The sequence below is a fragment of the Hemibagrus wyckioides genome, linkage group LG15, assembly GCF_019097595.1.
Source record: "Hemibagrus wyckioides isolate EC202008001 linkage group LG15, SWU_Hwy_1.0, whole genome shotgun sequence".
In the NCBI taxonomy this organism is placed as follows: Eukaryota; Metazoa; Chordata; class Actinopteri; order Siluriformes; family Bagridae; genus Hemibagrus; species Hemibagrus wyckioides.
In genome coordinates, this window is record NC_080724.1 from 12,153,632 (window position 1) to 12,168,903 (window position 15,272).

The following is a 15,272-nucleotide window of genomic DNA, read 5'->3' on the forward strand; positions in this document are numbered from 1 at the left end:
ATCAACAGTACCTCACCATTGCGAGGCTTCAAACAGGATGTTCTCAGAGGGCAGTGGCCACTGAGCTTAGAGTGTCACAGAGTGTCATCAGCAGGTTGCGACAGAGATACAGAGAGACTGGAAGAGTCACAGAAAGGCATAGAAGTGGACGTCCTTTGGCCACATCCCACGTTGATGACTGCTTCATTGTGAACAGTGCCCTGTGGAACCAGATGACGAAAGCCACTCAACTCCAGGCACACTTAAGGGAGGTGAGAGGCACCCAAGTGTCACGTCAGACTATTCGAAACCGTTTATATCTGCATGGTCTGCGTGCTAGACGACCTGCAAAGGTACCTGACCACACCACCAGGCACAGGCGTCATTGTCTTGCATGGGCCAGCTGGACGAGGGACCAGTGGGCCTCAGTGCTGTTCTCTGATGAAAGTCGATTCACGTTGAGCAGAAATGATGGCCGCCAATGATGTTGGAGACATCAAGGAGAGCGCTATGCATCAGCCACTGTTGTGGTGGTGTTACAGTCTGGGCAGGTGTGTCTCCTCAACACAGAACTGCCCTACATCTTGTGAATGGTACAGTGACAAGCCAATACTACCTGAATAACATCATTAATCCAGTCATTGTGCCCCTGCATGTACAACACAGGCCTAATTTCATCTTCATGGAGGACAATGCTCCATCTCATCGAGGTCGCATCATTAGGGAACGGCTGCTGGAGGCTGGGGTACCTCAAATGGAGTGGTCTGCACTTTCTCCAGACCTGAATCCCATAGAAAACCTATGGGATCAGCTGAGTCGCCGTGTAGAGGCTCGTAACCCTGCACCCCAGAACCTCAATGACCTGAGGGCCGCCCTTCAAGAAGCGTGGAATGCCATGCCTCAACAGACAATAAGTCGACTCGTGAACAGCATGAGACGTCGTTGTCAAGCTGTAATTGATGGTCAAGGGCACATGACAAATTATTGAGACATTGACATTTTTTGTTGTGGTATACCCACCACTGTTGTTGGCTTTTGTTTCAATAAATTGTTTGAGCAATAAATGCCATACTTTCATGATATAATATCACTGTAGCATGAACTTTTTATATATATACAGCTCTGGAAAAAAATAAGAGACCACTGCCCAATCTCCAGATTTGAACCCTATTGAAAACCTCTGGAATGTCATCAAGAGGAAGATGGATGGTCACAAAACATCATGCAAAGCTGAGCTGTTTGCTTTTTTTTTTTTGCAAAAAGAGGGGTATAAAGTTACCCAATAGCAATGTGGAAAAACTGGTGGAGATCATGGAGCCAAAATACATGCAAATCGGGGTTATTCCACCAAATACTGATTTCTTAATGTTATTTAGCCAAAGCATTAACACAATTTGTTTACAAATTATTATGTTTTATTTGAGTTATTAAAGCTCTGCAAATACTGCATGATCTTGGGTTATTTTGATGTGTCGTCATTTCCTTTAAATATACACTCTAAACAATAATAGTTTTGAATTTAGGAGAAATATTGTCAGCAGTTCACAAAAAATGACACAAAACTGTTCATCTCACCAATACATGCACCTGTAAGAAAAAAAACATAAGAAACTGATTATTTTGCAGTGGTCTCTTATATTTATTCCAGAGCTGTATATGTTAATATTTAAGATTTGTTTCTCCTATCCTACTGTATTGTTAATAAATAAGTAAACAAATAAATGGATGAGCAAATAGATTGATAGCTAAAACAGATACATAAATACATACATTAGATGACCAAAGGTTTTTGAACTCCTGACCAACATGCCACATCTGCTCTACATCCTTACCCTCGGAAGACATTTGACGCATGCGTGATACAGACCGGGGCGCGACTTTTCTCATCAATCAGCATTTCTCAAGTTTTACCCCAGACCACAAGGTGGCGGTCAAGCGCCATACGGCTGTGTGCTGCCTCGGTTAGAAGAGCCGCTGTAAAAGAAAAGAAGAAGAAGTAAGTGAGATTAGAAAGACGAAGAAGAAGAAGTCCGGTGGACTCGCTGCTGCTCGGCTGCAGGAACATCACCACCATCACCACCATCATGTCGCAGGCGATATTTGAGGTGTTGGAAGGTAAATATTCACACTTTATCCTTGTTTTTCATTTTTAAAAAGCAGGTGAACTGCACTGTGTGTTTAATGTTTATCCAGAAAGCGAGGGTTTGGAGTGTTTACCCTTTTTCTCTTCTGAGTCTCAGCGAGAACATCCTCATGACCAAAATACCCAAATATCACCCAGATTTATTCTCTTTAAACCTTTTATATAAAGCTACGAGGTGTGTGTTTAACACGAGTAAATGATATTAAGTATTATCGAGATGTTGTCATCAAAAAATTTCTTTTTTCTTTGGCGTATTTACACTTTTTTAATAATCAGTAACAAGCCCCCAAAAGAGAGGTTTTATTTACACCCCTTTATCATATTTTACCTTCATTCCATTATTTAACATTTTTCTTTTCTCTTTTTTTCCCCATTTAGTCTGTAGTTTTAAATGTACTTTTTATTTACATTACAAAGTCGAGTGCATTTCTTTCGAATAGATTTATATTCATCTTTTTTCAAAAGCGTCAGTTTTTATTTACAAAATGAGCAGAGAAACACAACAAGTTTGCTTTTAAAGCCTTGTAAAAAAACAACAACAAAAAACACACCGAATTTAAGTTAAGTTAAAGTTAAGTTTTATTAATCAAAGCATTAGAGACAACAATTGTATGTGTAGACACCGATCAGGCATAACATTATGACCACTGACCGTTGCGGTGAATAGACTTGATTATCTCCTCATCATGGCATCTGTTAGTGGGTGGGATATATTAGGCAGCAAGTGAACATTTTGTCCTCAAAGTTGATGTTAGAAGCAGGAAAAATCGGCAAGTGAAAGGATTTGAGCGAGTTTGACAAGGGCCAAATTGTGATGGCTAGACCACTGGATCAGAGCATCTTGTGGGGTGTTCCTGGCTTGCAGTAGTCAGTATCTATCAAAAGTGGTCCAAGGAAAGAACAGTGGTGAACCGACGACAGGGTCATGGGCGGCCAAGGCTCATTGATGCACGTGGGGAGTGAAGGCTGGTCCGGGTGATCCGATCCAACAGACGAGCTACTGTTGCTCAAATTAAGTTAATGCTGGTTCTGATAGAAAGTTGTCAGAATACACAGTGCGTCACAGTTTGTTACGTATGTGGCTGCATAGCTGCAGACCAGTCAGGGTGCCCATGCTGACCCCTGTGCACTGCAGAAAGCGGCAACAATGTGCATGTGAGCATCAGAACTGGACCACGGAGAAAAGGAAGAAGGTGTCCTGGTCTGATGAATCACATTTTCTTTTACATCACGTGGATGGCTGGGTGTGTGTGCGTCACTTACCTGGGAACACACAGCACCAGGATGCATTATGGGAAGAAGGCGAGCTGGTGGAGGCAGTGTCATGCTTTGGGCAATGTTCTGCTGGGAAACCTTGGGTCCTGCCATCCATGTGGATGTTACCTAAGCAGTGTTGCAGACCATCTACACCCTTTCATGGAAACGGTATTCGCTGATGGCTGTGGCCTCTTTCAGCAGGATAATGTGTTGTGCTGCAAAGCAAAAATGGTTCAGGAATGGTGTGATGAGCACAACAATGAGTTTGAGGTGTTGACTTCGCCTCCAAATTCCCCAGATCTCAATCCAATTGAGCATCTGTGGGATGTGCTGGACAAACAAGTCTTATCCATGGAGGCCCCACCTCTCAGCTTACAGGACTTAAAGGATCTGCTGCTAGCACCTTCAGGGATCTAGTGGAGTCCATGCCTCGACAGGTCAGGGCTGTTTTGGCAGTAAAATGGGGACCAAAACAATATTTGGCAGGTGGTCATAATGTTATGCCTAATTGGTGCATAATACGTATAAATGTGCATAAAGTGTTTGTTGGCTGTTTTTCTTCCATTCAAGTATTTTGTTAACTTTACACCAACTTTAATTTATATGATAATGTGTGTGGGTGGTGTTTTCTCTTTTTTTTAACTTGACTTGCGGATCTCTGCTTTATCCTCAATGTGTTTTGCTCTTATAGGACTCCATGTTTTTTTTTTTGTTTTTTTAAATGTTACATATTTTATGTTGTGTGTGTCTCACTGCTCATATTGTAGGTTGCTGCAGATGTTTTAAGAGATGAATGTAAAGAAATGATGGATAAAGTTTTTTATTCACACAGACGTTAATGTAGACATTTCCCTCGTGTATCTGTGGTTCAGGGTGGAATTTGTCTGTTGAAAATTAGCAATGATGTCATTTAATCACAAGAAATCTGATTTTTGCAGGCATGGACAATCAGACCGTCCTTGCTGTCCAGTCCTTCCTGGATGGACAAGCTGGCGTCCCTGATCACAGCAATCAGACCGTCTCGGGATCCGCCATCCAGCCAATGGGTGAGTGGAATGAAACCTGTGGCTGCAGAACAGTGCAAAAAATCCTACATGCAGGAAAATGTGGTCTTAGTGATTTTGACAACTTCAGGTAGGAACTGTGAAACTCCTATAAGCTGATGGTGGATTTTCAGGAAATCCTGCATCAGTAGTAGATTCTTAAACCCACAACAGGCGGGTTCTTTTAAGACACTTGTACTGAACGCTCAGCAGAGATCAACAACCACTTGATATTTATTTCTTAAACACTGAAATACATGGCTAAAAAACACAACTTGCACAAAATCATAAGAGTTTTTTCTGTGTGTGTTTTCAGTGGAGATCAAAATAAGAGAACATTTTATAAACACTGGATTTTTTTCTGAAATATCGCTCAAAATGTAAAGGAATGTTCTCCCAGTGTGTTTTACACAGTAACCAAGGCACTTCAACAGAAACCTTTATTATGTAGAAATACACTGATTAATCTTAAATCTTTAATAAAATTTCTGGGAGGTTTAAGCTGCCAAAATCACTAGTTTCTGTCACTGCTCTGCTGTGATCTTGGTCCGCTCTTCATTCAGTCTCTTCCACAGTTTGGCATCTGTAGTGAGTTTTATAGCAATAAATTTGTTTTTCCAGGATTTTCCAGAGATTTTCAATCTGGTTTAGACCAGGACTCTGGACTGACCATTTCTTCTTAGTTTAAAGTACTGCTTTATTCGTGTTGCAGTGTGACATGGGACATTGTCTTGTATGAAAATTACAGGCTGATTGGGAGACACTCAGATTTTGGATTGGATTTTTGTTCTGGACTTTTGTTTTAAATCCTTGATCTTATTTTGGTGAAGTAGTTTCTTTGTTGATTTAGGTGTATGCTTCAGGTCCTGGTCCTTCTGAAAGTGCACATGTGGTCACATGTGTTGAAGCTCCTCTCATCCATGAAAATAGTGTGTCCTCACACCTGATGTTGCTGCATAAATTTTTGTCACTCGTGTTGCGTTTTATTTTTCAGACGATGACGACGTTTTCCTGTGTGGAAAGTGTAAGAAGCAGTTCAACTCATTGCCAGCATTCTTAACTCATAAGAGGGAGCAGTGCCAGAACACACCATCACTCGCCACCGTGTCTCTGGCATCTAGCAACACCTACACACCTGTACCCCCGGTCAGTGTAGTGCCACAACCACCGGCCAACAGACAGGTACATATTCTCGAAATAGACTCACAACAAAACTAAACCAGGCCTAAACGTATGGGTGATCTGTAAACGAAACTAAACCAAACCTAAAAGTACGGGTGATCTGTAAACGAAACTAAACCAAACCTAAAAGTACGGGTGATCTGTAAACGAAACTAAACCAAACCTAAAAGTACAGGTGATCTGTAAACGAAACTAAACCAAACCTAAAAGTACAGGTGATCTGTAAACGAAACTAAACCAAACCTAAAAGTACGGGTGATCTGTAAACGAAACTAAACCAAACCTAAAAGTACGGGTGATCTGTAAATAAACGGAAACCATAGAAAAAATGAATCCGTGTAGCTGACTTGTTTACCAGACGAAGCAAAGCAGCTGACCAAGGGTTTCTAGGTGTGGTTGACCTGGGAACTCAAACCATGTGGTACACGCTGACGGTCATCCACACAAGTGGTGAGGCTGACTAAGGCGGCACCCACATTCGGGCGGTGCAGCAAACCAGGGCAACTTAAAATAAGTGGCATGGCTCTCCAAGGCCAACAAATGAAACAACATTCTGAACATATGGTGTGTGTAATTTTTCATGTACGTCCGGTGTTTGTGTTTTTTTACGCAGGTGTCAACGTACATCACAGTGCCGCCGTCTCCTCTCACACACACCCTGGTGCAGGGGAACGTTCTGGTGAGCGACGAGGTTCTCATGTCAGCCATCTCGGCATTCACATCCATGGACACTCCGGTCACGGCCATGCAGGCTTCCTCTCAGGTACACACACGCACACCTGCCATCACTGCTGTAACCTAGCATTGGCTGTGTTGGACAAAAACTATTTTTTTTTTCCACAGAGCAATCTGAGCATGCCCAGTGCAGCATCATACCTGCAGCACCACCCACAGACATCGCAGCCCCTTCCACTTGCCCAGGCTCCACCCCTTTCTGCTCAGGTTCCCTCCAGTATTAACAGCTCAGTAGTGCAGGTGTACAGCACGCTGCCCCCGATGGCTGGAGGTGGAAACACAGAGGTCCACACACTCGGCCTTCAGTCGTTCCAGCCTGTTCAGGTGTGTGTGTGTGTGTGAGAGAGAGGAGAGAGAGACGAGGTTCATTCATGGCTTTGTCTTCTTTCCATTTGTTTTCCATGTTGCCTTTTTCATACGATATTCTTTCTCTCTCTCTCAGGGTGGTGGTCAGTGTATGGACAGTCAGAGTGCAGAGTTCAGCAGCGCTCCTGTGTACACTTCAGCTAAACCAGCACAGAAGCAGAAGAGCTGCAGCAGCACCGTGACTCTGAGTGAGCTGAGCGAATACGATAAGGTCATCATCCCCAAAAAGACCCGCAACTCCAAGAAGGGACACGAAGGTGCAAAAGATTTTCATTTAAAGGAGCAGTTTGTCATTTTTAAAGCCTTTAGATGCCTAAAACATGCAGAGCTGGGTTTTGGCTGGGGACAGAGCTTATTTCTGGGTCAGGAAAATTTGAAAGAATTAGACAGAGCCACTTTATAGCAGTATTAATTATAGAATATGTGTTCAAGATAATATGAAGCATATTTAATTGGAATTTATTTATTAAAATTATAAAAAAGCCAAGGATTATTCTATTTTTTTTTTCTACAAGGCATTATATTGTACTGTATGTTATTTTGGGTTTAAAATTGTATTTTTGTCTCAGGAGGGCAAACAAAAGCCAAAGGTCAGAAGCTCAAGTGTAGTTTCTGTGACAAGGTGTTCGCTAAAAACTTCGACCTGCAGCAGCACATCAGAAGGTAAACATAACGTTGCTTTTCCATTATGTTTGTTCTGTTATGTTCAAACCCTGTTACGTTTCACACTTGTGTTCTGCCCGTTCCTGGTTATCTTTACTCCCTATCAGTGTGTGTCTATCCTGACATGCTTTTTTTGAAAAATATAATAAATAGGTATGTGTATAATATATTTAATGCATACAAAGTGCATTCAAATGTTCCAGTCTTTCTCTTAAGGGCTTTTAAAGAGTGACAGTAATTCAGGCTGCAGGAAATGAAATCAGTTCTTTCTTAATTCAGTATGTGAGAGTGAGCTATTAAAAGCCAGACTGTGCCTTTAACTCTGGATTTTTATCCTTAAAAAAAAACAAAAAAGACTGTAGTCTTGGTCATTTGTCACTTTCTCTTCCTATAGTCACAGAAGCAGTTTGTTCTGATATGTTAGTTTCTGTAGAAGTTTCTCTTGGAAGATGTGTGATCATTCCTGAGCTGAAGTCTAAACCTAGTTTTCTAAGTATATTGCTTTGGTGTCTGATGATTTGTTTTTTTGTTTTATTTGTAGTCATACAGGTGAGAAGCCTTTCCAGTGCATCGTATGTGGCCGAGCCTTCGCCCAGAAGTCCAACGTGAAGAAGCACATGCAGACACACAAGGTGTGGCCAGCCGGAGTGCACAGCACAGTGTCCAGACTCCCCATCACGGTGAAGCCTGTCCAGGAGAACATGGCTCAACATGCTGATAGACATGAAGAACACGGTAACGTCTTCTGTTCAGGTTCATTTGAGCACTCAAGCTTACAATGAGCGCATTTGCTAGTGGGAACATACTTGGCTGTCTCTCTTTACTGTTCTCTTTTTGTTCCCCAGGCATTCTAGATCAGAGCGAGGCAGAGCTCCAGTCTGAGGCCGACGGATCCAAACAAGCCCAAAGCAAACAGACCATCCTGATCGACAGCTCGTACCAGTGCCAGTTCTGCACCGCAAAATTCAGCAGCTACTTTCAGCTCAAATCCCACATGACCCAACACAAAGACGAGCAAGTACGACTGTAACACTTCACAAAGACATCCACATCCGGTCCAGGATGCTGACTGCCTTTTCCTTCTCAGATCCTCCACTGTAACTTCAGTAATTCAGGAATTCTTGTATGTGTGAATAAACCCCATGCAGGTGTACAGGTGTGTGGTGAAGGCGTGCTCTCAGACCTTCCAGAAGCTGGAGCTCTTCCTCGAGCACATCCGTTCTCACCAGGAGCACCTGACCTACCGCTGTCACCTGTGTACCAAAGTGTTCCAGTCTCTCTTCGAGCTCGGCCTGCACCAGTACTCTCACAGCTTCTGTCCTCAGCAGAACATGCGCAAAGACACCGCCTACTACAGGTCTCACGGACAGATAAACACAAATATCTAGTTAATCTGCTGGAATTTATACTTATACATTTTAATTTAAAAGCAAAGGAAAAGGCAGAATAAACCTGGTTAAATTAATTAGTTTCCTTGGAAAAGCAATTAAAATTAGATCTTGTAATTATCATTGTTGTTTGTTGTTGTTTAGGTGTAATAAGTGTCAGAGTAAATACTCCACACAGGAAGCTCTGGAGCAGCACATCCTCACAGCCTCACACAACTTCCCCTGTCCACACTGCCACAAGGTACGAGTGCTGTCACACACAACACCTAACACTTACTGGTGTGTTGTATAAGCAGATTCATCACTTCAGATCAGATTTAACTCTATAAATAGAATTAATATTAATACATTATATTTTGATGCTGGTGATGACTACACAAAGGAGAAAGTATTGTGCACAATATTTATTGCTAGCCTTCTTAAAGTGTGTGTGTGTGTGTGTGTGTGTGTGTGTAGGTTTTCCCCTGTGAGCGATATTTCCGGAGACACCTGCTCACTCACGGCGCCGTCGGCAGATTCAAATGCCAGATCTGTAAAAAGCTGTTTAAAACGGAGCACTACCTCAAACTGCACACACAGATACACTCAGGTACACACTTCTACACTACCCTCAGTGTTGTGCTGTCGTCATCATCATCATCATCATCATCATCAGGGTGGTGTGATGAAGCTGAGCTACTGATTTATCTGACATGTTCCCAAAGTATTTTCTTCCTCTCGCACTACAGCAGTTTACCGACTAATACACAGTGGATTTAGAACATCTTTTTTTTGTTCTTTTTAAAAATGCAGCTTTCCGTCTAAACTGAGAAATTTCTAGCATTACCTCTGTTATAAATCGCCGACACTGGAGACTCCTTCCATAACGAGCTGCATATTTCTTCTCTTGTCTATCTAGAAATAAAGAAAGGCTACTTTATTTAGTTAGAATTAAATAAATCCGATTATTATATACATAGGAAAGATGATCAGAAACTTATCGTCAATTATTTTTCTTTGTGAGACTTGATTTTATTACAAAGTGAGTTAATAAATACTCTAATAAATCAGCATGTTACAGTTAAACCATTTCTCTTATAAATAGTTTTTGGCTGCAAGACATGTTATTATTCATTACTGTTAGTCGTGGTGGTATAGATGAGTAATTGAGCGTGATGCCTGCTCTCGTCCAGGTGAGAAGCCGTATAAATGTTCAGTGTGTGAAGCCACATTCAACCGCAAGGATAAGGTGAAGAGACACATGCTGATCCACGAACCCTTTAAGAAGTACAAGTGTCCTTTCAGGTACTGCTCTGAGCTCACACACAGCCACACTGATGATGCCTCGAGATCCAAATCAATATTAAAAATAATTTAAAACACAAAAGTAACAAAATACAAAGAGCAAAACAAACTGCATTTTAAATCTGATTTCATTAGACAAACATATAGTCAAAAGTACAGTCATTTTAATCATTAAAATAGTACTCATTAAATAAAGAATGGTAGGGATGATGCAGTAGTTGTCAGTACACATGCTGTGTGTACTGTATGTTGTCTGTGCTGTATAAACAGAGGTGTGTGTGTGTGTGTGTGTGTGTAAGGACCCACGTTGGCTGCACCAAAGAATTCAACAGACCAGACAAGCTGAAGGCACACATCCTGTCTCACTCAGGTACACTACATTATTCACACACTTCTGAATACCTCACCTGTATGGTGGAGGTGTGGCCTCTGTATTTCAATCAGTGAAGGAGGCGTGGTCTTTTATCCATATTTCACAATATTGGCATGCATCTATTTTCATACCAGGCTTGCACTTTTTTTTAAAAATGATTTTATTACAGTTGTGATTCAGCATGTGACCAGCAGAGGGCTCTAAAAATGACACACTGCATTTTAACACGTCATTCAGTTCAAAAATGACTTCCTTTCACTGATTAAAGTGTGTGTGTGTGTGTGTGTGTGTGTGTGTGTGTGTGTAGGAATTAAGCCGTTTAAATGCCAGTTCTGTCAGAAGAGCTTCAGTCGGCGTGCTCACATGCTCGAGCACCAGCGCTCTCACACCAACAACTACCGTTTCCGCTGCTCCACCTGTGCCAAGGGCTTCACCCGCCTCAAATACTACCGCGAGCACCGCTGCCCACTGACCACAGCCTCCGACACCACCACTGGAACAGCTGGAGGTTTATTACTCATTCATTCATTCATTCATTCCAGCATTTCTGTGCATTATACCAGGAATACAAGTGGAATAAATCACCTCAGGCTGTGCTGTTGTAGGAAAATAATCAACTTCAGAGTAGTAACAGTCTCTCCATCCATAACCTTCATCATGCCACACTCTTTATACCCACACCAGCATGACACAGCGCTTCACTTTCTCTCAGTATTTACTGTCTGACACCATTAAAGACTCAGCTTTGTCTTAGTGTAGGTGCGTCATTTATGTTCAATCAGGAATATTCTGTTTTTCTGTCTAAAATTCAAAATCTTTTCTCAAAAAGTTCATGCACACACGCATTCTCATTTTCTGAAGTTTGTTTGTGTCTGTAAAGGAGATCTCCCAGGAGGAAGAGCGGATTACACAGAGGCTCCGGAGGAAGAAGACGACCATGATGAAGAGACGAGCGAAGGTGGAGGTGTGGGAGCTGAAATGGGAACAGGAGCTGAGATGATGAGAGGAACAGAGGAGGAAGAGGAGGAGGAAGAGGAAGAGCAAAATGAGGGTCTGCAGGGAGATGGAGGGGCTGATGAACTGCTGGAGAATACAGTGTTCGGCTCGACGGCTGATTGACGGCTCTGTTGAAGTCATCTGGTTTAGTAGGAAATTCAGCACCACAAAGAAAATCTTGGTTCGTTCATCAGAGGGTTTGCCGTCAATGCTGCAGAGTTTCTGTATCAGCAAATGGAGCTTTGTCCGGCTAAAGTAATGTAACAGTTAAATAAATTGTGATGGTACAGCTGTAATTATAATCCTGCACAACAAGCACATGGAGACGGACCTAACTGCACACCTGTGAGGTGATGTACCGTCGCTTTACAACCTGCTAGCTCACACCCAGATTTAGCAGCGGACTCGTGATCGTTAACATGTTTTCGTTTTATATTAAAACTTCCACTGTTTTTATTTCATTTTCTCGTTGTAGAGAAGAGTGGAAATGAATTGCTGCTGTAATAATGAACTGTGTGTGTGTGTGTGTTTTGGATGAGTGCACTTTGAGTGTAAATGAGTCGTGCAAACGGTCCTGGAAATAAATGAAACCTTGAGCATGATGAGAGCGTGCGTCTCTTCCTGTCTCGGCTGTGATTCCGTCACTGCCAGGTTTAATTCGTCATCCTTATTTTTCTGCAACAACAATTCTAAAAAGTTCTGTTTCTTTTAGAAAATTGCCAGTTTAATCCAGACTGCTCGCTTCTGCTCATTGTATTTCTACATGTTATTTAAACACTGTTGCATTCAGCTGTTTGTTTAATTACTCGTTTCCATCCGTCCACTTAATGCCTTTGTTTTACTTTATTTGTTGTTGATGATCTTTCGGCTGCTCTCTTGTGTGTGAGGGGTCACCCACAGCGGGCCAACCGGTTCGCACAACAACTTGTCACAGGTTTTACGCCAGATGCCCTTCCTGACGCAACTCTCCCATTTTCATCCGGGCTTGGGACCGGCACTACATCCAGTGGCTGGGGTTTGGGCACTGGCTGGGAATCGAACCCAGGCCTTCCACATGGTAGGCGAGAAACATTCCACTGAGCCACTTTACTTGTGTTCCTTAAATTTGGTGTTGCTTTACTAACGTAACTTACTAACTTTACTTGTTACTTTCTTCACCCGTCACTTCATTTCCTTATGCACACTTGTCTTATTTTTTCTTTTTTACCTACTTTACATGCCCTTCTTTACCTGTGCCACTTTACTTAGTTGTCAGTTCGTGTGGAATGTAGTTCTTCACTTGCGCTGGCTATTTTATGTTTGTTGTTTCTTTACTTCTTACTTTGTCTGTGTGTGCTTTTCTTACATTTCTTCCATTAGTTATTTTACATACTTGTATCAACTTTGTGTGTATGTGTATCTCCTCCATCCTTGAGGTCAGCCATGATGCAGGGTTGGTTGGGGGCCTTGCTCAGGGGCGCAGGTTGGCAGTGCTGGTGCTTGAACCCCGATCTTCTGGTCAATGCCCCAGAGCCTTAACCACTTGCGCTACCACCGCCAGACATTCTATACTTGTGTTATGGTTAGTTGTTTTACTTCTTTACATTTCTTGCATAATTTATTTTACATACTTACATTACTTGCTCCTTTTAGACTTTACATGGGTTTCATTTTTATTACTTTTCCTTGCAGCACTTTCTCACTTCATGTTATTTTCTCTACTTGGATGTGCTGTTTACCTTGTTTGTGTTACTTTACACCCTTGTTTACTTATGAGTTTAAGTGTGTTACTTTATTTTCTTGCTTGACGTGCCAACTTTATTTCTTGGGCATTACTTGCATGTTTGCTGTCCTACCATCTAGCACAATTTACTTTGCTTATAACGTTTACTTGTTACGTTCTTAGCTGTGTTTACTTATGTAGCATACACTACTTTATTTTATCTACTAGTGTTCCTTACATACTTTACTGATTCTGTACATGCCTTACATTCTTCTTATGTTACTTAACAGCCGTTTAAACATAAAATATAAATGCATGTTTGCTTGTTACTTCCTTGACTTAAATACTTATTTTACTTCTTGTGCAGCTCTCTTACTGTTGCCAGTTCTGCTTTACTTTGTTTATTTGTTACATGTTTTATTTACCTGCCTTTCATACATGCTTGTTACTTTCTGTACGTGCTACTTTTTTACCTTCATTAACTCTATTTGTCAAACCAGGAAGGGCATCCGGCGTAAAACCTGTGCCAAAATCACGCGGGTCGATTGATCCGCTACAAAACAGCGGACCCTGCAAGTGTGCGGGACAAATGTTAAGGAAAAAAACAACAAAAAAAACTCTTGTCAAACGAGTAAATCAGAGGGACAGCTCATGTTGGACGTTTGGGGGACAAAGTTAGGGAGGCCAGGTTAAGATGGTTTGGACATGTTCAGAGGAGGGAGAGTGAGTATGTTGGACATGGAGCTGCCAGGCAGGAGGCAAAGAGGAAGGACAAAGAGGAGGTATATGGATGTAATAAATGAGGATATGAAGCTAGTGGGTGCAAGTGTTGAGGATGCAGAAGATAGGAATAGGTGGAGAGAGATGATTCGCTGTGGAGACACCTGAAAGGAAAAGCCGAAAGAAGAACTCGATTTGCCATATTTGCTTGTGTTACTTTGTTTGACTTTTTTACATAATTGCACTACTTGGCTTGTGTTGCATGTTACTTACATAACCAACTATTTACTTGTTTCCTGTGTTAAACATTTCAAATCAGTTTAACAACCATAATTTATATCCTGTTTTCCTCTGTTGCATCATTTCACTTCTTTCTCCTGTTCATGAACCCCAAAACTCTTCAGCAGGGCTGAATGTACACCATAAACTTGCCAAAATCTTTACCCATAATCATTTATTTATCCTTTTTTTGTTTGTTTAAAATTTTACACAATTTACTGTACATATAAATCCACCAATGAATGTGCAGAAATGTAAGAGTCTTGAAAAAAAGGATTTTTTTTTTTCAAAGAGAATTAATCAAATATTCACACAATGTACAAGATTTAGTTGTGTTTAGTTTACAGAGCTCAGTTTTTCCATTACTGAACACGCTGGAAAAGAAAGCATAAGAGAACCCAGCACCATCACCTTGAGTTTACACACAGCAGGAATACAGAATCTACAGTTATTTTTAGTTACAGTCTGTAAATCTCTTCTTTTCCATGAGGAGTTTAGAGCAGTGTTCAATCCTGCAAAAGTGAAAAAGATCCAGAAATCAAGAAACTAATGAACCACCCCACAGTTATAGTTATTATTATTAACCACGCTACATTGTTTGTTCTGTGGACACAGAGAGCATGTGTAGATGTTATTAATAAAGAAATCAGGATTAATCTAAATCTTTGTGCTTAAAGTGATCCGGATCACACATCTCCATGACCCTCTGCATCACTTCAGTGGTAAAGACCAAGATTTCAAAAGCGCTATTCTGTGTACAAACTAATCATGTGCTGATATCCATCACAGTTCATAGTATTGCTACAGGTTTGTCTTCTAGTGATTCCTACTGGTTCTGAGCATTTTTTTTTTCTTAGTGACTCAGAAGGATCCAAAATCCTCTTATCCACAATAACATTCTACACGTATTAAATAGGACGATCTCTAACTGGCTCTCGGCACAAATCCAGTAGAGATCGGGAACATGAAACTAAGACATGTAGAAATAAACCCTCTATAAAACAGAGGGCAGTAAGAGTGTAGATCAGCACTCGCGTCCCACCTGCAATAATTAGTATTTTATTAAATAAAGTGAACGGTGTGTGCCAGTGTCTTCTACACGACTCTGGACGCATGCGTGAGATGCAAGATTCACTATTGCTATTTCTATTGTGATAAAATG

General features: G+C 41.4%; 1 protein-coding gene across 1 annotated transcript; it reads left to right on the forward strand.

Annotated features, from left to right (window-relative positions):
* Window positions 1-1,965: 1,965 nt before the first annotated feature.
* Window positions 1,966-14,266, forward strand: znf341 (zinc finger protein 341). The gene is made up of 16 exons (XM_058409823.1): window positions 1,966-2,094; window positions 4,318-4,425; window positions 5,417-5,604; window positions 6,218-6,367; window positions 6,448-6,663; window positions 6,782-6,962; window positions 7,275-7,368; window positions 7,910-8,103; window positions 8,214-8,386; window positions 8,517-8,725; window positions 8,901-8,997; window positions 9,213-9,345; window positions 9,929-10,040; window positions 10,340-10,410; window positions 10,721-10,921; window positions 11,294-14,266. The coding sequence occupies exons 1-16, from the start codon at window positions 2,064-2,066 to the stop codon at window positions 11,530-11,532; spliced, it is 2,397 nt and encodes a 798-aa protein (XP_058265806.1). The 5' UTR covers window positions 1,966-2,063; the 3' UTR covers window positions 11,533-14,266.
* Window positions 14,267-15,272: the final 1,006 nt, after the last annotated feature.

Excerpts from the sequence above, each read along its gene's own strand:
- znf341 (XM_058409823.1), top strand. The coding sequence starts at position 2,064 with ATGTCGCAGGCGATATTTGAGGTGTTGGAAG. Across the intron at positions 5,605-6,217 it reads AACCACCGGCCAACAGACAG|GTGTCAACGTACATCACAGT; the intron begins GTACATATTCTC and ends TTTTTTACGCAG. Across the intron at positions 8,726-8,900 it reads AAAGACACCGCCTACTACAG|GTGTAATAAGTGTCAGAGTA; the intron begins GTCTCACGGACA and ends GTTGTTGTTTAG.